The 20553-nt window shown below is 34.3% G+C and overlaps 1 protein-coding gene across 3 annotated transcripts; it reads right to left on the bottom strand.

The window, feature by feature from the left end:
* Positions 1-184: 184 nt before the first annotated feature.
* On the bottom strand, positions 185-6463 carry LOC128556188 (uncharacterized). Of its 3 annotated transcripts, XM_053540338.1 has the most exons (4): positions 6253-6461; positions 5106-5196; positions 3959-4109; positions 185-2743 (listed from the first exon to the last, which is right to left on the bottom strand). In XM_053540338.1, exons 3-4 carry the CDS (start codon positions 4045-4047, stop codon positions 1642-1644), a joined length of 1191 nt encoding a protein of 396 aa, XP_053396313.1. In that variant the 5' UTR covers positions 4048-4109; positions 5106-5196; positions 6253-6461; the 3' UTR covers positions 185-1641. The 3 variants fall into 3 exon arrangements, with proteins under 3 accessions (XP_053396313.1, XP_053396311.1, XP_053396312.1); XM_053540336.1 differs by lacking the exon at positions 5106-5196 and having other exon boundaries at positions 6253-6463; XM_053540337.1 differs by lacking the exons at positions 5106-5196; positions 6253-6461 and adding an exon at positions 5292-5647.
* Positions 6464-20553: the final 14090 nt, after the last annotated feature.

Here is a 20553-nt window from a genome sequence, read left to right as displayed (position 1 = left end):
TTCAGTTCAGTTAAAGAAGTACTAATATCCTCTTCTTTTTCGTTCTTGAATCCAACATTTCGTTATCATTCGTGTTCTGTTTTAAATCGAACTTGTCATGTTTTGTCGTCCCATAATTTTCGCCTGTTAGTTTATGACTCCTTTGGTTAATATATATCATAATATTATAGGAGTAACATTTGCCTGTTATTAGCATGTAAGATTTTTATTCTTTGTATCTCGCAATTAAAATTTTACAAAGGTATCCTGATAATGAAAACGTTTTGACAGTGTTTCTGTTTAAGGAGAACCCCCAAAGAGTTCCTTAAACACTTCAGTTTCTATTAAAATTATGGTACCTTTAATGTTATCAGCTCATATATTGATCTCACTCAGTAAATGTTGAAACGTTTAAAAAATATTCAAATTGTTAATAAGTAACAGTCAATTGGTCTAATGTAAGATAAGTTTTCTCCCTTAGACCGTGAATACTCTTACTGGGTTACCGCAGGATGCAATTTACGTTCCTCGCAGAATCAGTAAAATGTTGTACATATTTAGTAAAGTGTTCTCCTCGTTTTGGTCAATAAACATTGGTACATTCTCTCATTTGATTTATAAGCCAATTATCAACCGTTAAATGTTCAACATGAAGCCTTATAGCATGGAACGCCGTAGTAGATGCTGATATATCACTTTTACCTGTACTTATGTGCTTCTACTTATAAGGACAGTGCTTATATATGAATATTGCGCGTTTACACTGTAAATGCTATATTTTTACAGCAATCAAAGGTTTACATTTCGATTCCTTTTTATACATATCTATATGTTAAAGATACACAAGAGTTTACATTTATTTTCACTGTACTATAACTTTGAAAAGTGAGTAAGGTTTGCTGCACTCTATTAACTAATTGTGTTTTCGCTACTTGACGTTTATGCGTCGCCTCGATTGTAAATCCTGTGCTTTTGATACTTCGTATACTGCGCTCTACACTTTAACTGTATATATAAATGTATAATCACTGTTTAGTGTTTATATTGGTACAGGTAATGTACTTCATATACCGATATAGATATCATCTTAAGAAGACAGCAGTGGCGACCCATAGACTGTTTATAGTCTAAAGACTGCATTAGTCTACTAAACCTACGACCCATAAAACGCTGTGGACTATGTAATCCCCTAAGATAGCATGGTTTGGCACAGGATGACACCTTGGCGATATTCTTAAGCATGTTCGTGTATATTTTGTCAGATACAGGGAAAGAGACATTTTTTTACCCTGCCACGCAAATTGGTCCATAACTTTTGTGAGTTGTAGTTTGGACCTCAAAATTATTTTTTCATCCACTTAAAAGGTTGTTTAAATAATCATTTGTTATTAAATTCATAATGCAAAAAAGTGTGTTAACTGTACCACCGATTGCATATTTGTCAAATTACGGTATTTCCTTTTCTACCTAGTGTGTTGTTCACGATGACAAAATGGACCTAAACCCATGCTTAGCACACACACACGACAGCTTTAGTTTGGCCAAGTAAACGTGTCCTTGATACCATGTACATAATAAAGCCTATAAGAAAATCCTCTGGAAGCTTAGAATGCAACCAAGCATTTAAGTCACAACATGTTAATGTATTATCAATCGGTTTTCTCATTGTGGTAAATGCATGGCTGTACTCTGTGTTTTCAGTACTGGCGTCTCGTAACTATCTACCTTTTTCAGTTGTTTATTATGAGAAATCTCACTCATAGCATTTTCCGGAACATTTTCAGAATCTCGTAAACTTAATGGTGTCTCATACTTATCAACTATTTTACTAATAACCTTTTGTTCAGAGTTAGACACATCAGTGTTCTTCAGTACAGGTATTTCATAACTGTCTTTCCTTTTCATTGTACCATTCATGGAAACATCGCTGTTATCAACTGACGCATCTTTTAAACTTACTGGCGCCTCATAATCATCTCTTGTTTTCAAATTTACTTTTGGTTCATTCTTTAAAACATCTTTCCTTCCTGATGTACAGATTAGTACCGGCTCTTCGTAACTGTCTTTCCTTTTCATTTTACTATCCCTGGAGAAATCGACCTTAGTGTCCGAAGGTTCAACTTCTTTTACTGAAGTCTCATACTCGCCCGTTTTGGCTTTTGGTTCGCTTAACAGAACATCATTCATATCCTTAAGAACCGGTTGTTCGTAACTGTCAGCACGTTTAATTGGTCTAGTGGGATTGAATTTTGTTTGCAAGTGGCTGTAATTATTGCTTGGCATGTGTTGTAAATCTTTGTTTTTATAATGCAAATGTGAATAGTCACTGGATGGTTCGAATTCAAAATGAGCATACGCTTTGTTTACATTTTGTCTGTTTAGGTTTGTTTTTATTTTGTTGTAATCGTCTGACGTGTCACTAAAGTGACCATAACTATGCAAACTTTCTTGGTCTTTCAATTCATTTGCTTCATATCTTATCTTAAGATTAGTTTTATCATAACCATAGGCATTCATGTTTGTTTCAGTATCTTCATTAAGAACTATTGTGCTGTACCTCACGCTATCGTCACGACTTTTGTTAGAATAAGCGTGTTTTGTGTCCGTTTTCTTGCTTTCTAGGGCGTGGTAGGAATTTTGTGGTATCTCTTCATAATCTGCTGGTATAGTGTTATATTCGTCCTCTATACCAGCATTGTCTTCACCTTTGCTGCTTTCCAGCACTTTAGGGGCTTTGTTAACATTCCATTTCTTTCGGTAATGTCTGAAGAAAGAAAACAGGATTATAAGGAATCAGTTGTTTTTAGAAATACCATTTAAAGTTACTGGCACTGACGATAAAGATTGTTTCTAACATTTACCCTGCTGAATTTCTAAAATGGAATGGTCCATCATTCAATTTGGGCAGTACCATTTATTATTTGAAGGGGTGTTCACTGAAAATTTACTGACTGAATAGCGAACAGTGCAGACCATGATCAGACTGCACGGATGTGCAGGCTAATCTTGGTCTGCACTGGTCGCAAAGGCAGAATTACTTGCCGCCAGCAGGCTAAAGGTTAAATAAAGGAAATGGTGCCAGTATTAGAATATCGAATTTGCAGAGACTTATATTTCCATAAAAATTATAGCTCAACTACAGAAATAGTAAAAGAAAAATGGATGTGAGCTTTTATGTAAGTTATACTTCATTAACCGCTACTACCTAATTTAACTCATTAACTTCTTGTCGCTTCTTTCGGAGTCCCTTTTCGGGATCTAGAATTCTTACGCTGCCATTTCTATCCAGCGTGCGGCAGGAGTATGAAGAATTCAACAGAATGCTACACATTCATATCATAACGCAGTAGAGTAAAAGAAAACACGATGCAGTTAAGAAAAGGCACGCGGAAGTAAAGAAAATTAGGACTTTATATGTTGCAATAGTCGCGCGTAGGTTTACAGTTAATTTGATACTAATAGAGATCAGCCCACGCTAAACGTTACGCACACACAGGTTTGTATATTTTAATGTTTATAAACAGAATGAGAGAAGCATGTACATAGTTATACTTTTGTGCAGCTGACAGAACTTATCATTCTTATTTGCTTACAATAATCCACATGTATAACAAGCCAGTTCATCTATTTTCTATCCCTATTTCTGTTTTCCTCACTTCGCTTTTAGACAAAATAAGTGAGAAAACAACAGAGAGTACATTTTGTATTTGATTCCACCTGATAAGTCAATTTTACGAAAATAGCGTTTAACAGTTTCTTGCCTTTGCAGTCGTTTTCACCAGTTGGTTCAATTTTTATCGTTCCCTTATTGGAACATCTCCTGATCAGTTCGATAAATCTATAAAACAAAATGATTCAGGGCACTAGTTTAACCTGCAAAAATATATGGAAAAATATATCTAATGCGTTATTCACGCACTAAAACATTATTTAAAATAGAAAAAAATGTTTAGCTGTTTATTCTATACTCATTACTGACCTTCGATAAAGTACAACTGCAAGTATGACAGCAGCTATGATAAGTGCAGCCAGAACAGCCAGAACAGCTATAATTGGTACAGTTACCATGGATGTTTCTCCTCCGTCTTCGGTACTGCCAGAACTGCCTTCAGGAGGTAAAACCTTCCCGTCTGTAAGAATATGGCATCATCGTCTATATAATCATTATTGTGCTTTAATTGCAACAACTTTCAAATTCCAGTAGATATAATTATGATTGGTCTTATTCAGCCATAAAACAAGGTCATTCAATCATACTAAGAAGGTCATTCAATCATACTAAGAGGTCATTCATTCATACTATAAAGGTCATTTAATCATACTAAGAGGTCATTCATTCATACTAAGAGGTCAGGCAATCATACTTAGAGGTCATTCAATCATACTAAGAGGTCATTCAATCATACTAAGAGGTCATTCAATCATACTAAGAATTCATTCAATCATACTAACAGGTTATTCAAACATACTTATAGTTCATATTCAATCATACTAAGAGGTCATTCAATCATACTTAGAGTTCATATTCAATCACACTAAGAGGTCATTCAATCATACTAAGAGTTCATTCGATCATACTAAGAGTTCATTCAATCATACTAAGAGGTTATTCAAACATACTAAGAGGTTATTCAATCATACTAAGAGGTCATTCAATCATACTAACAAGTCATTCAATCATACAAAAGAGGTCATCCAATCATACTAGGAGGTCATTCATTCATACTAAGAGTTCATTCAATCATACTGAGAAAGACATTCAATCATACTTTAGAAGTCGGCTTGTTGACAGAATGACATAAAAGACAATTTTCTATCCTACTAAACTAGATGCTAAACATAATAATAAAGCAATTTTTAGATGATATAACCATAGCTTACCGTACGCCAATCTCTTGATCACATGTAATAATTAGTTTAAGGATATTATTTATGTCCATTGTGTATGGTTGGTATAAAATACGACTTTTGCTCGTAAAGTAGTTGAGATGTTTATACCTTTTCATTCATTTATTAATGAAACTGTACTTAATTTGTATATAAAATTATTTTCAAGTACTACATAGCTTTGAACTGTATATTGATGAAACTATAATAATTTATATCAAATATGATATAGGACTAACTTTTGGTGCATGTGTACTTAATCCCGGTAGCAGTCTTGAAGTAATCCTCATAGTCACAATCCCCGTAGTTGTCTGTTTCCTTCGAGTTTATCTATGTAGAGATATCATAATATGCATCACATATGAGACTTTAGTTTCACTTGTAATTTACTTTTTTTTTCATTATATAGTGTATTATACACATACCTCCATATATATAATACAAGGTCAGCATAGCTAGAACTATCAGTCCCGTGCCAGTACAGTTCCTGGTTCGAGGGAAAAAATCCTCCAGTTAGCAATGAAAGCTATCCGTGTCAGGGCCCACCTGCGGGGATGCAATGTTTTTGCTGTTTCTGTTTACGATAGTGAGGTTGTTTTTGTTTATACACTTCCCCGTGATACTACTAATAAACTTTGATAATGTGGCAATTGACCTGAATACAATCGACACTGTTTATTGTCCAATACAGGTAAATCCAATAATTGCTTTGTTATAGATCTATGGCGGATTATCTTTGAACATCCCTGGACATATTGGACTCAACTGCCACATTATCAAAGTTTATTAGTACAGCTCGTTTAAATGGGTCAACCGTGTTGTTGCGCTTATAAAATTAACTGGCCCGGTTTATAGGTTGGACAGGGCTACGGATATGTATTGTATTTTGCCATCGAAATATTTCTATAAATGTTTCTTCCCCTTCCGTTTGGATCCGTCCATGTTTACAAACACGTTTGTTTATTTTATTTTTTGTACCGTCTATATTTATTATTGGATAGGTATGTTATTCATGAGAGGTATATAAAGGGTTGTTGTGTCAATTAAGACACGCCTGTATAAAGATAATCGCTTTTCAAAATACCTGCAAAAACGGAACACTCCTTACTTTTTGAAACCACGACTAAATACAATAAATCGTTAGTACGTGCCGCGGCATATTGTGGTCAAAGTGCCGGTCAAGTAGCACCCCTAGCTTCTTACTATTTTGTATGGTATACGCTATCACTATGTTTATAGTAGGGAACATAAGAACACCTAATAAAATAAAGTGGTGTTCTGCCTAAATACTTAATGCACAAATTGAATTACAAATAAAGTAGTAAACATTGTATAATTTCTTTATGTTATAGATGTTTATCCATATACTAGTAAATGACAACGTACCTGTTAGCAACATCATGACCTTGAAAGACATTTCACAAATAGAAACCATTATGTCCACTTTATTTCTTTTAAAAACAGTTTAAATCATAAGCATAGTAAATGACTGTGGGAAGTTTAAACATTATACAATTATATCTGCGTAAAAGTACAAATATATTATCGTGACGAACCCGCCACGGATGATTTCACGTGTAACACGTATATATTCATGTACTACAGTCCGTGTATGATAACTTCGGAGTGACGTCACGTTTGTTTATGTTTTCTGGACTTATAGACCGAAGAAAATAGGTAAAGCAGCTTACATAAACATAATATTAGGTATATTTGTTTGCAATACGTCAGTCAGTCCCGGTAGCTCAGTGGTTAAGCATTAGTCTTTGAAATATTGAATATTGCGGGCCGTAGGCTCGAGTGGAGGAGAATGTTGCTGTTTTTTTTTTTTTTTTTTGTTTTTTTTTTTTTTTGTTACTCTTTCAGGGTAACCACCATAATCATTCATTTCTCCTTGAATATACTTTTATTTATTTAGATAGAAATATTATTAAATTAATTTCTGTTTAAAGGGGACCAAGCATCAGCTCTGAGTAAACACACCGTGTTATGAATGCATAGTCAAGAAAACACTCGGAAATTTCGTGCAGGTTAAATTCCTCTCTGGTATATTGCCAGTATTAGTGTAGTCAACATGTCAGAGACGTCCACGTATTTTTTGCAAAGAGAAACATTGTTCAGTATAAGAATGATACTTAATGCATACTACAAAATATTCTGAAGGTTATTTCAAGCATCATCATTTTTTCATATTTTAGTTCGTTATTGTATACCGTAGTGCTGTATTACTGCATTTGAAAATTTCATTGTCTTTTAAAAGATGTAATTAAAGCACAGTAAAAGCAGGATTTAAAAAAGTATAAATCACGTGGGATTCGAACCAACGCGACAATGGAAATATAAAAGAATCACACATGTAAGTCTAACGCTCTACGACCGATACTAATCTTCTACTTCAATGTAAGCGTTTCAGTAGTAGTATAATATAAAAGTGTTTACTTAGACAAATGATGATTATCGATTACCCTTCTGACTTGGACTCGTCCAAATACGTCACTCCGAAGTTATCAGACACGGACTGTACCTCTCTTTTTATACTTGTGAATGAAATCATTCAAAAAATGTCAGGATTTTAGGTTTAATTTCAACAGAAGCGAAGACGAAAAGTTACTTTTTTGTTGGATATAAACCTTCCAGTCTACTCTTATACTTTAAATGATCTTAGTGAAGGTTGTAGTATAGGATAAACCACGAGCAGCTTTGGATTCGGGAAAAATAATGCATCAAACCCGAAGGGTTGGGTGCATGGTCTTTCTCAAATCCGAAGTTACGAGTGGTTGCTCCGACTTAAACCATTTATGTATTTTTAGTGTGATAATAAACGAAAAGTGTCGTGATCAGGCTGATTGGCGTAATCACTATATAGGGACGATATCTCCTGTTAGAGCTATCTCATGCTAGAGACTACAAAGTTTTAGGTTCGAACCGTTATTGAGGCGTTCTTTTTTTTCCAAATTTTATTTTTCTGAAATTTAAATATTTTTTTGCAGTATAGCTTACTTACCTGTGATTTATGTAAGCTATTATTCAGTATGTCATAAAAGTATGCCTAAGACAAAAATATGACAGTAATATACATTATTTGCATTATATATACTGCTGTTTTTATATACAACACAATTACTTCATAAGCAGCGTAATGAAGAAAATATGAAACGTTACTAACAAATGATGCATAATGTGAAACCGCTGCAATAGGTATAGTAAAGTGATTTTTTTATAGTGTTACCCCTACAGGAAGGGCCAGCCAAGTTGGCTTATGAGACACCTACATATATTGAACATATACTTCCCGATTCCTATTTTTTGATGCCAGGCACCAGGCAGGTAGGCAATCGGTAACCACTATTTAACTAGCTGGCGGCTCACCAACCGGTCTCTCTTCAGTAACAAGACCCGCCTCTGCCAGGGCTCGAAACTTCGACCTCCCGATAGCGAGGCTGGTGCCTTATCCATTAGGCCAAAAAATTATGCAATTAACCTACGTCCCCTTTGTTATTCGAGTATTTAAGAAGCTGTGTATTTCGATTTCAATATAATTCAAGACATTGTTTTACCGGAATACTTTGCATATGGTTTATGACCAACTTTCGTTTTGAAAATACAAGTTTTATCAAAATAAAAGTCACTTTGAAATAGTTGAAATAGAGTGTTACTGCTATTAATGGAAAATAAAACAGAGCTGCGCCTCATATTAGCACAAAGATACGCTGACTGACGTTATTGATCAGGAAACAAATCATAATAGTTGATGAACAAATACTAAAAATTTACAGGTACCGTTTGGTTTTAATATGGGACTAACAGATTTGATCAAGTAATGGATTTTTTCGAAAGTTTAAGAATGAATTTTACACTTAGCTGTATTCAATGAGTGCTTAATGCAAGTTAGATTTTCACTGGAGTATTTTTTTTAAATTTGATTTTCTTATCCTGGTTGCCCAACCAAGGCAGAATTATTTTAGCATATGTATAAATTTAATTAAGAAGAATTGCAAAATGAATGATATGAATATAAAAACTATTGTATTATATTTGTCAAAGATTTGCATAGAAAAAATATATATTTAGCCGAAATGAATTAGAAATACAAATTTGTAAAATCGTTATTACCTCCCTTTATTTAAATGTTTGATTTAAAGTACATGAAATCGGAATCTACATACAATTTTTAACTTAGTTTAAAGCTAAAATTGTTGAAATATCCAAGTGTCTATCAATTCCAATTAAAAGAATAGAAATTATACTGAATCAAACGAAATAGTACATTTTTCCACTTTTTGAAGATTTTAACATTAAAGGGGGGTAACTACAAAAATGAATAAAAATAGATAATAGGGAACTAACGCTATGTCTTTTTGTTTATAAACAGAATAAACTTAAAATGTCAAAATGTTGCCTAAATGTGACTGACCACCTTTAAAGATAAATGACAACGGTTATAAACAAGAATTTAAACGGATACCCCTTCCAAGAATTTTAAACATTTAACTTATAAAGAATACGACGCAAACATGTTAACGGTAGCAGTATTATCATGTATCTTGTTTCAGTACAGTGCGTGACAAAACATCTAAATAAATGAGAAAACCAAGAAGACGTGTAGAAACTATGATTACTCAATGTACGAGTGTTTACTGCATTATATCTAGTTCACGCAAGCGCATAAACAAATACCACATCAAGAGAAGCGGGATTTAGTTAGAGAAAAAGACAGAGATTTAATTTATAATTCGAATGCTCATTTTAATAAATCAACAAGTAAAATTAGTAAAAACTATTTGGATAGTATGGATAAGGGAAATAAGTTAAACGTATGTTGTGTCCGACATGTTAAGATTACTCTCCCCGAATTGAATACACACGATAGAAAACTGCTGTAGTATAAATCTACAATATGTTTGAATATTCCGACTAATACAGATGCAAGAAGTTTGCAATTGAAGAAGTGTAATAACATTAATGTAGAACAGTTCATTTCACATACAGGAAATATATATGCTAATATTTTCAAGTAAATAAAGCAACATACAAAAACAGGGACAAAGAGCCAACAGGAAAAGCAACGGTCCAGAAACGCAGACAACTTATAGCAAAACATTGTAATAGTAAACAAATATACAATATGAAAAACAAACTGAGGACCGAATATTAGTGGGACACAATGCGGTACAATCTTCGAGAGTTCGGTGTCAAATGAAACGCTTGAGTATACACAGCCCTTCATTCTTAATTCCCAAAATGTTGAAAAATTCAGGACAATGTTTGTAAAAGTTATTCCTGCCAGGACCTGGTGACCACTAACATTCTTAATGGTTACAGAAGACACGATATTTAAACCATAAATAAAGTAAGCGTAAACATATATTAAAACAACTTAAAGGTTATAAACACACGTATTCACTGTCTTTGCAAAAGAGAAACACGATTAAGGGTTATGCGAAATAGGCATTGATACAGAAATTGAAGCAGAAAGGCTTTTAGAACTATTTTAGCTTTCTACATGTTCCGTAAGACACAAAAGAAAACAAAGAACAAACATCCAGCTAATATAGAGCTGGTCGCCAAAAGCAATAACAAAACTGGGTCATAGCCTCTTTTATTAATTAAAACCTTTTACACATTTACTTAATACAATGTGAATATTGTCACGATCCGGAATCTCACGAACATCCCATAAACGTCACATTTAGGTCCACTTCACTAAATAGAGCCTTCCCAATCACACTAACATCGAAATCGGCGTCCAAATCCAAGACCAGAGTCTCGGTTATGATTGAAATGCACTTTTAATATGTAGTTATTGAATGGACTAGCTTCAAACTTAATTTTCCCTCATTTTCCCTCATCATCTCTCAAATCCTTTGAAGCCAAATAGAATTTCAGGGTAAAGTCTTGATACAGTTTCAGTCTGTCTCACATCTTCATTCAAATGATGTTTGACGAGGTCCATTACTCTGGCACAAATATATCATGAATTATGCCAATTTTACTTTCAATTTTAGGTTAAAGTTTAGACGCATTTCACTCTGTTTTATCTCTGTTATTAATAAATGGATTTGATTTTAACGAAAATTGTTCTACAATTTCATCCGCATCATATACAGCGAGATTATGGTAGTTCTGCTGAAGTTGTGTATTGGTTACATATTGAGTACATATTAAACGGGGGCTTCCGTGGCCGAGTGGTTAAGGTCGCTGACTTCAAATCACTTGCCCTTCATCGATGTGGGCTCGAGCCTCACTCGGGGCGTTGCATTCTTCATGTGAGGAAGCCATCCAGCTGGCTTAGGAAGGTCGATGGCTCTACCCAGGTGCTCGCTCGTGATGAAATAATGCTCGAAGGGGCACCTGGGGTCTTCCTCCACCATCAAAGCTGGAAAGTCGCCATATGACCTATAATTGTGTCTGTGTGACGTTATACCCAACAAAAACAAAAACAAACAAACAGATTAAACGCTGTAGGTAATATATTACAGAGAGTGTTGAACGAGTAACGGCTGACATTTCGTGATGGACCTTTGGACATAAACAATTGCTATAGTTACCAGCATCAGTCATTAAAAAACGTGTTTCAAAAAATAAATAAGATTATAATCTAGACAGTGTATAAAGTATCAAAAGCAGAAATAAAGTCCGACTCCGTTCCTCATCAAAATAAAATATCGGAAGTTCTAATAGGAATATTGAAATGTATTGCCATACAGAAGAATATTGAACAAGCAAATTCAGTGAGTTTTTATCCCCCGCCGAATAGGCTGTTTTTGTGTATGAGGGGACTGTATTTGCAAGATATTTCATTTCAAGTCATAGACAAGTTTTGTGTAATAGGACTATGCCATGGTTTGTTGGTTCCTATTTACCAAATCAGGAAAATGTCTTCCTTTAGTGCCTATATTTGTATTAGTTTCCGAAGATCTTAATATTACTTTGTTTCTGAAGAATTCTAATTTCCCAAAAAGGACAAATCTGCAAACTAATTGAGAAAGAGACGGCCCCACTATCTCTCTTTCCCCCCCCCTCCCCCCTTTTCCCCCCTCCAACCACCACCCCTCCCCCCCCTTAAATTTCCCTATTCCCTTAATTCCCCCTCCCCCCCCCTCCAAATCACAATGCTTCCCCACCTTTTGTATTTTGTTTACGAACCGTTTTCCAAAAGGCAATAATCTGTTACTGAGGATTACCCCCACCATCTCACCCCACACCCGTGCCCCCCCCCCCCTCACACATCACATACACTCCCCCGCCCTTAATGATTCAAGTTTCTTAATTTCATAAGATCATCAAATGGATTGACTATACTGTTTTGAATTTTTGGTTAAGACAGTTAAGGCAATAATTCTGGTTACTGAAGTGATCTAGACTTAAATTGCGGGTGCACCACCCCCTATAGTACCATTCAGAATTCATCAATATGTTTACCTAGATATATTACAAAGGGTGAGTACACTGCTTTTGATAGGTCAAGGAGAGCAAGTCATGTGATAATTTATAATTAAATTAGGTTGGATTTTAGTTGATTACAGCTTTTCATGTTTTTAACAACAGGACACTCTGCTTTTACTGGTAAGGAAGTGATACTACATTGAACAAAGCAGTACAATAATAATATGTGTCGTTATGTGATTCTAGTTAAAACACTTTTTTTATTACATTTTTTTTTCTATTTTTGACGGCATGATGGACGGACGCACGCACGGACAGAGGGACGAACAAACAACCAGACGGAGAAGCCAAAATTATATCCCTACGCCAGATAGTCTTCAACAAGTAGCATTACACAATTGACGGTGTTGATAGTACTGTCTAGTTCAAGGGAAATAATTCAATAGTAACTTGAATCTTCAGTACATGCGAATATTGTCCCTGCTTTACATAAAGGACATCGCCAATTGTTAACGTTATGCAACAGTTTGACTTTTAACTCTTAACGAAACTCGGTCAGAATGTTACCCTCTAAAAATCCCGGACGAATTAGTTACTTGGTTATCTTGGCTCAAAAACTAGGTCATTTGGCCAGTTCATAGGAAAACCATTTTTACACTGTAGAGGCAACATTTTCTATCTCATCAGAAATCTTTGTTAGAATGGGTTCCGCTGTGAAATCTAGGTCAAATTTTATACTAGGTTACTTGATGTCTTAAACTAGGTTAAATAATAGATAAATATCAGCACTCTCGATGACACATTTTCTAGTTGATCATCATAAACCGTGTCAGAATGTTTGTCTCTATGACACGTGTATATCAAGTACCTGCGGTCTGAAACAAGATCACTATGTCAAATTATAGAAAATCCTTGATAACACTCTAGAGGCAACATTTTCAACTTGAAACTTTGCAGGAATGTTTATCTCTATGAAATTTAGGACAATTTAAAATGAGTTATCTGAGATGCTAAGTTAGAACAGTACGTCAAATCATAGAAAAAAACTTGTTTACACTCTAGAGATCACATTTTCTACTTGATCTTCGTAAGATTTTGTTTCTTTGGTGACCCTATTCCAAGTTTGTTTATATTATTCAATTATTCTAGTTTGTCGAAAACATGACCGCCAGAGACGTTAGTCACTTTTTCATATATGTATACAGTTCTTTTCTACATGCATATAGTGTATACTTTTAAAAACAATTTTTGTTAGAAAACACTAGTTCACATAAATATCACTCGCATTTTGTCAGAATTATGGCCCTTTTTATACTTTGGAATTTTGAGTTTCTTTCTTAAATACTATACGAGCAATAGCTTTGAAACTTTGCACACTTGTTAAACATTATTAAATGAGTATTTAGGCTAAGAACCACAACCCTGCATATGTATTCTGTCAGAATTATGATCCTTTATGTTCTTAGAAAAATGGAAAATCTTTGTTAAAATTTGTTTACGTCAACGTTTTAGCTCACCTGGACACCAGTTCTCAAGGTGAGCTATTGTATCACATACCGTCCGTCGTACGTCGACCTTTCGTCAGCTGTCCATGCGTCCACACTTTTCTTCAAAAGACATCACCTCGGAAACTATTCGGTGACCCTCTACTAAAAGTGTTCAAATTGATTTGATCAGCAAACGACATGGCCACCAGAAGGCATCCCATGATGCACTTTTTTTCAAACGCTTCCACTTGACTGTACTTAGGAACTTCTCCAGATGTTCGGAAATTGCTGTCAAGATATTAGTATATTACTTAGTTTGCAGAAATGTTCCTTTGGCGAACTTTTGGCTATCCCGATAACTAAAAGCCATGGCCGTCATGTGAGCGGCTTACCCTTATATAGAGGAATCGTCTCTTCTCAAACTCAGTTTGATTTCTGAATAATTGCACACAATTATTCCTTCGGCGACCCTCTACCAAAATAGTTAAATCATGTTGATTCGTTAAAAGCATAATCAAAGTGCATCATGTTTGAGCTGTAAAACTTAGGTGAGCAGAACAGAACAGAATATTTATTTTGACTTGAGCATATACAGCTTATCGTGCAAACATAAAGGTATATTACAATGGAATGCACATGAAAATGGCAAAAAAAACTAGTTTACGCTGGAGGAGTTACCATCGAGCCAGATATACCCATCTACACCTACAACCCTTAAGAATAATCTTATTTTCCCGCTCTTCGTTTATAAACACTTATAAATTATAAGAAAATAGTGCTATTTTTAACCAATTTGAAAACCTGGTCATTAGATTGGCGATGTCGTTTGGTGGACGGATGGATGGATGGGCGGCACCGTTCAATACCTTTAGTTGGGTTGAGATATTAAAAACTCCAACTTGGCCTGCAGGCAGCATAATTATTGTAAGATCAAGGTTGAGATTGAATTTTAGGTCAATGGAGTCAAGGTCAAGGTAACTGTTGCTAAAAAATTCATTTAAATTATTTTTTGCTGGAATCATAAAAAAATGTGGTTTCCGCTTTATAATTTTAGCTATGATTGTCATACTGTCACCAAACTTAATGTGCAGCAAGCTTATTATGAAAAACTAGCTTTGGATTGTATTTCGGGTCACTGTTACTAAAATTAGAAAAAAAAATACTTTCTGCTCAATAGCTCTAGTAAGGAATGAGATATTGCAATGGAACTTTGTTTGTAAGTAGCTTAATAGGAAAGAAAGGTTAGAGGATTGTTTTGTTTTGTTTTGTTTGTTTTTTTTGGCCATTACGATTAAGGTCACTGTTAGGTCAAAGTCAATGTTACTAAAATGTTTGAAAAACCTAGTTCTCGGGGAAGTTCCATGTCTCTTGTTTTTCTTTTTTTATTGTTAAATACAGTATGCAAGGAAAAGATTCTACCATTGGAAGTTGCTGTTGACGGAAGTATCTGGCTGTAGGGTAACTGTTTTGGCGGTTACTCGGCAAAACCTCGTTATTGTCTTCCCAGTTACCCCGGACCCAGATATCCCCTTTCGCAGCCGCAACCAGGGAAATATTCTTATATTCCAGGACCGAAAAGAAAACTGTCCAACCCTCCAGTATACAATTAACAACTATCCATAAGCCGACTGATCTTTAGAAAATAGGCTAGGTTTAGCTTTTCTTGTACGCCGAGCTCAAGTTTGGCATGAAGTCAAGCAGACTCGCTGTTATATTTTACCAAATATATTTGAATACAAATCAGTAGTTTCAATTTTTATGCCCTGCTTAGTATCGATTAAGTTGCATGTAACTCATGTTTCGTCTTACCTCAACTTCGTAACTGTAGAACGGGTTGATTAGTGTTATAACTTCATATCTGCTGGTATGCTGCAACGTTTGGAGTAAATAAACATCGTTGCACACTTTCAAAACAAAAAACAGTCACTTTGATGGATGTGTATGACAATGACTTTTAATTTTGCTTCTGTATAGCTCAATTTAAGGAAATCAACTGATATGGTTCATGCTTGTTTGTTTTGTTTCAGTTAAGTTAAAGAAGTACTAATATCCTCTTCTTTGTCGTTCTTGAAATCCAACTTTTCGTTATCGTTCGGGGTTTGCTTTTAATCGAGCTTGTCATGTTTTGTCGTTCCATATGTTTCGCCTGTAGGTTTATGACACCTTTTTTAGTATATATCATATAGGTATAACATTTGTCTGTTATTATCATGTAAGATTTAGGTTGCTTTGTATCTTGCAGATCAAGTTTTACAATGGTATCGTGATATTGGAGACGTTTTGAGTGTTCCTGTTTAGGAGAACCACCAAAGAGTTCCTAAAGACACTTTATTTTCTATCAAAAATTATGGTACCATTTACGGTATCAACTCATACATTTATCTCAGTAAATGTTGAAACGTTTAAAAATATTCAGATTGTTAATAACTATTTTGTGCGAATGAACAGTCAATTAGTCTAATGTAAAATAAGTTTTCTCCCTTAGACCGTGAATACTCTTACTAGGTTACCGCAGGATGCAGTTTACGTTCGTCGCAGAATCAGTAAAATGTTGTACATACTTAGTATAGTGTTTTCCTCGTTTTGGTCAATAAACATCAGTAAATCCTCTCATTTGATGTTCAACATGAAGCCTTATAGTATGGAACGCCGTAGTAGATGTTGATATATCACATGTGCTCAGTGCTTATATATGTACACTGTAAATGCGATATTTTTATTTGATTGCATAGGTTTACATTTCGATTCTTTTTTATTCAATTACATATGTTAAAGATACACGGGAGGTTACATTTATTTTCACTGTCCTATAACTTTGAAAGTGAATGAGGTTTGCTGCGCTCTGTTAATTAATCGTGTTTTCGCTACTTGACGTTCCAAGGCCTCACAGTTTTCATTTATTTTCCTGTTTTATCCTTTTATTAGATACTTATAGCATACTTTTCTAGCAGACTGTTTTAAGGTCGTTTCGATTGTGTACGTGTTTTTTTCAACTAAATATGCGTCGCCTTGCCTGTAAATTCTGTGCTTTTGATACTTCGTATACTGTGCTCTAAACTTTTAACTGTGTACATGATGCTTTTATATGTATATATGGTGATAATAACTTGAATTGTTATGTTTTAAACTACATATGCTTTGTTTTTGAATTTATATGATACACTTTCTACTGTAGGTATTTGCCACTGTATAGTGATTGATTTTACATTTTCATGCGGTTGTTTCAACTTTATATGTAGTGTTTTCTATTGTGTATGCTGCGCTTAACCCCATATGCGGTTATTTCAACTTTCACTGGGCCACTTTTCATTACATGTAGTGGTTTGATTTTCATATTCGATGTTTCTAACTGTATGTCAAGTATAAATGTGGTACAAACTTCATTATGATTTATAAAATAATGGCATTAAGTTTATTAGCTTCACATAATATTGTGGTTAAATACACCACATATGCAGCTGAAATTCCAAAATGAATACATCTGTAATTACAGGTACCTTAAGAACCGTATTAAAGTTGATTTTAAACACTACATATCAGTTTAAAACTACAGTGTATACAGCTGAAAATATCGCATGTACTAATATTCCTATCACCACACAGACAATTAAATGCACTACATATACAATTATCACAAACGCAGATAGAAACGCCGCTATACCGTTGTTAGCATCACATATACAGCTTATATGACCTTATCAGCAGTTAAAGTCACTGCAGATACAGATAAAAGACCCTACGAACGTTGTTAAGCATTTTTTATATATAAATGTAAAATCACTGTGGGTACAGGTAAACGTACTTCATATACCGATACAGATATCTACTTAAGAAAACAGCAGTGGCGACCCATAGACTGTTTATAGTCTACAGACTGTATTGTCAATCTTCTTATGTCAGTCTACTAAACCTACGACCCATAAAACGCTGTGGACTATGTAATCCCCTTAAATAGCATGGTTTGGCCAAGGATGACACCTTGGCGATATTCTTAAGCATGTTCGTGTATATTTTGTCAGATACAGGTAAAGGGACATTTTTTACACTGCCACGCAAATTGGTCCATAACTTTTGTGAGTTGTAGTTTGGACCTCAAAATTATTTTTTCATCCACTTAAAGGGTTGTTTAAATAATCATTTGTTATTAAGTTCATAATGCAAAAAGATGTGTTAACTGTCCCACCGATTGCATATTTGTCAAATTACGTTATTTTCTTTTCTACCTAGTGTGTTGTTCACGATGACAAAATGGACCTAAACCCATGCTTAGCACACATACATGACAGCTTTAGTTTGGCCAAGTAAACGTGTCCCTGATACCATGTACATGATAAAATCTATAAGAAAATCCTTTGGAAGCTTAGAACGCAACCAAGCAAAATAATAAAAGATTTGGTTCGATTGTCTGTTCATGAGAGACAATGAAATTTGCAACACCCTTCACGACTCGAACTTAATATGCCAAATATGCTAAAACAAGTTTGGCTACAACTCAGGCTGTAGTTCGCTATAAAATTTCCTTTTTGACAAAAAATATCCTGAATAAAATATTTTTGGACTACAAATATCCTTAAATTATAAGCACACACGGTTCTCCCATTTATCTCTTCAATACGTTGATTTCAAAGAAGATATCACAGTAAAGGCTATGAATGACAAAAAAAATACATATAATGTTATAGAGAATAGCAAAACAAAATACAGTCAAACCTGTCTATAAAGACCACCCTTGGGAGAGCCAAAATGTTGTCTTTATTGGGAGGGGGTCTTTATTCACCGGTTAAAATTCACCGGTTTAAACTGTAAATGTTAAAATGGGAAACAAAACATGTGGTCTTTAGAGCCAGGTGGTTTCTGTTCAGTGGTGGTCTTTAACACAGGTTTGACTGTACGTTGAAAAACAAATACATTTAAAAGTGTGAAATGTGGAACAATAACAGCCACTGCATCATCTGGTGGGAAAAAATGTATTTATGCTTGTCTAAATAAACGTGAATGTGGTATTGACACACGTAAATGGTCAAAACACAGAAGTCTGATATTTTATCAATAAGACTCCAGAATTCTATCTTCGAAAAAAATACCGCCTAGTCTTTACTTTATATATAGCGATTATTTTTTTAAAATCCTATTGATAGAATTTCAGACTCCTGTGGTCGAAGGCATTTGTAATGCCATGAAATTAAAATGGTATTAAGATCATTCTGATGTCAGTTCATGATAAAAAAAATATTGAACTGTTTTCATTGTATTTTGAATTTAATAACTCTTATAAAACATCTCAAATTTCTATATCTTTCTATATATCTTTTTTATACCAATATGTCAGTACAATTCCACATATTTTATTTAGTGAACCAATGTATCTTATACGTTATGTACAGTCTTCGATATCTGTGCTGCTTTTGTCATTTCTTTTCATGTTTACAGAAATGTCAAGGCTTTATACCGCTTGTTGAAGATATGCAAATTAGTTCCCAGAGGGATTCTAGTTGATTCAGTTTATATCCCAAATTTGATCAATTCATCTGTAAGAAGGTTTAGAGGTTTAAGTCATCAAGATATTCTCTGTGATATTTGCTGTATGGATTTTGAGGGAGACAGTATGGGGGAATGTCTTTTTTATACAAACCCTTGTTTCATTTTTCTGCAGTCCAAAACCTTTAAATGTATTAGAATATATTCCTCTCTCCAAATGAATAAATAATCTTGTAAATCGACCAATAATTGAGGCATTAGATAATGTGTTTTATTGAACAGTTTATTTTTCAACTTGCGTAAAAGTTTTTGTTACAAATATTCAAATTTAGCTGCGTAATAAACATTTGGAAGAAAGAGGACGATGAAGCTATAGTTTGTTTGTAATAGTTGCCTCCCTTTGACCGCGTTTAAATGTAGTATATGAAAATTTGGTTATTGCGTTCAAAATGTTCTGGTATACTAGCAAGTGTCTTTTCCAAACATCTGAAGACTTTTAGAGTATTGTTTATGCTAAATATAATATTCAATTTATTCCTTTGTATAAGCAATTTATCAGTACATATAGTCTAACACACAAAGAAACACATATATTGTCGACATTCTCGTATCTCTTCTTTGTTAGACTGCTTGCCCTTTGCTGATATAAATCAAGCCTCTAATGCCATTGTTAGAATTGTCAAAATTACTGTTTTGGCATACGTTTGACCCTTCCTTTCTGTTGTCAAACTTGGTAACATTTGTTGTTAAGAACGTGTGACTTTTTACCGCTCATTACCCCGCGTGTATTTGATCTTTTGTACGAAATTTGGAACAAATGTTTCGCTGATTTTCCCCTCAACCAAGCAGAAAACTTCAACAGCCTTGGTCTCCCTGTGAAAAAAAATATATGAAAGAAATATTAAATGCAAATATAATATGAGAACACTTTAAAGCAAAACACGATGACTTAGTCCTTATTAGATTCTATCTGTGCGATAACCACTGAATCTTAATGACAATTTGGCATAGGTATAGATACTATACAGATGCATGTATATTCATCCTTTTTATACCAAAATTTTTAATTTGTTATCACTGTAAAACATCACAGCTGCTTCTTGTTCCCCACGTTCATTAATGCAAAATATATCTGTTATTCCCATTATGATATTACTTCAGTAATTAAAATGCTAAAGGACCTCATTTAAAAGTCATTTCGAAATAACACAGAAGGAAGATGTTCCGGTTATAAAATTAGCCTAGACGAGAATATAAAAATATAATTAAAAAGTCATACCAGTTTGATAACTTGGTTTCGTTTGCAATGCGGCAGTTGTATATCCACAGCAACAAC

This window comes from Mercenaria mercenaria, chromosome 4 (assembly GCF_021730395.1).
Source record: "Mercenaria mercenaria strain notata chromosome 4, MADL_Memer_1, whole genome shotgun sequence".
NCBI classification, from domain to species: Eukaryota; Metazoa; Mollusca; class Bivalvia; order Venerida; family Veneridae; genus Mercenaria; species Mercenaria mercenaria.
The sequence above is the reverse complement of the archived record's forward strand: the minus strand, read 5'-3'. Positions and strand labels throughout refer to the sequence as shown.

Excerpts from the sequence above, each read along its gene's own strand:
- LOC128556188 (XM_053540336.1), bottom strand. The coding sequence starts at position 6,301 with ATGGTTTCTATTTGTGAAATGTCTTTCAAGGTCATGATGTTGCTAACA. Across the intron at positions 4,110-6,252 it reads GGTCATGATGTTGCTAACAG|ACGGGAAGGTTTTACCTCCT; the intron begins GTACGTTGTCAT and ends ATATTCTTACAG. Across the intron at positions 2,744-3,958 it reads GCAGTTGTACTTTATCGAAG|ACATTACCGAAAGAAATGGA; the intron begins GTCAGTAATGAG and ends TTCTTTCTTCAG.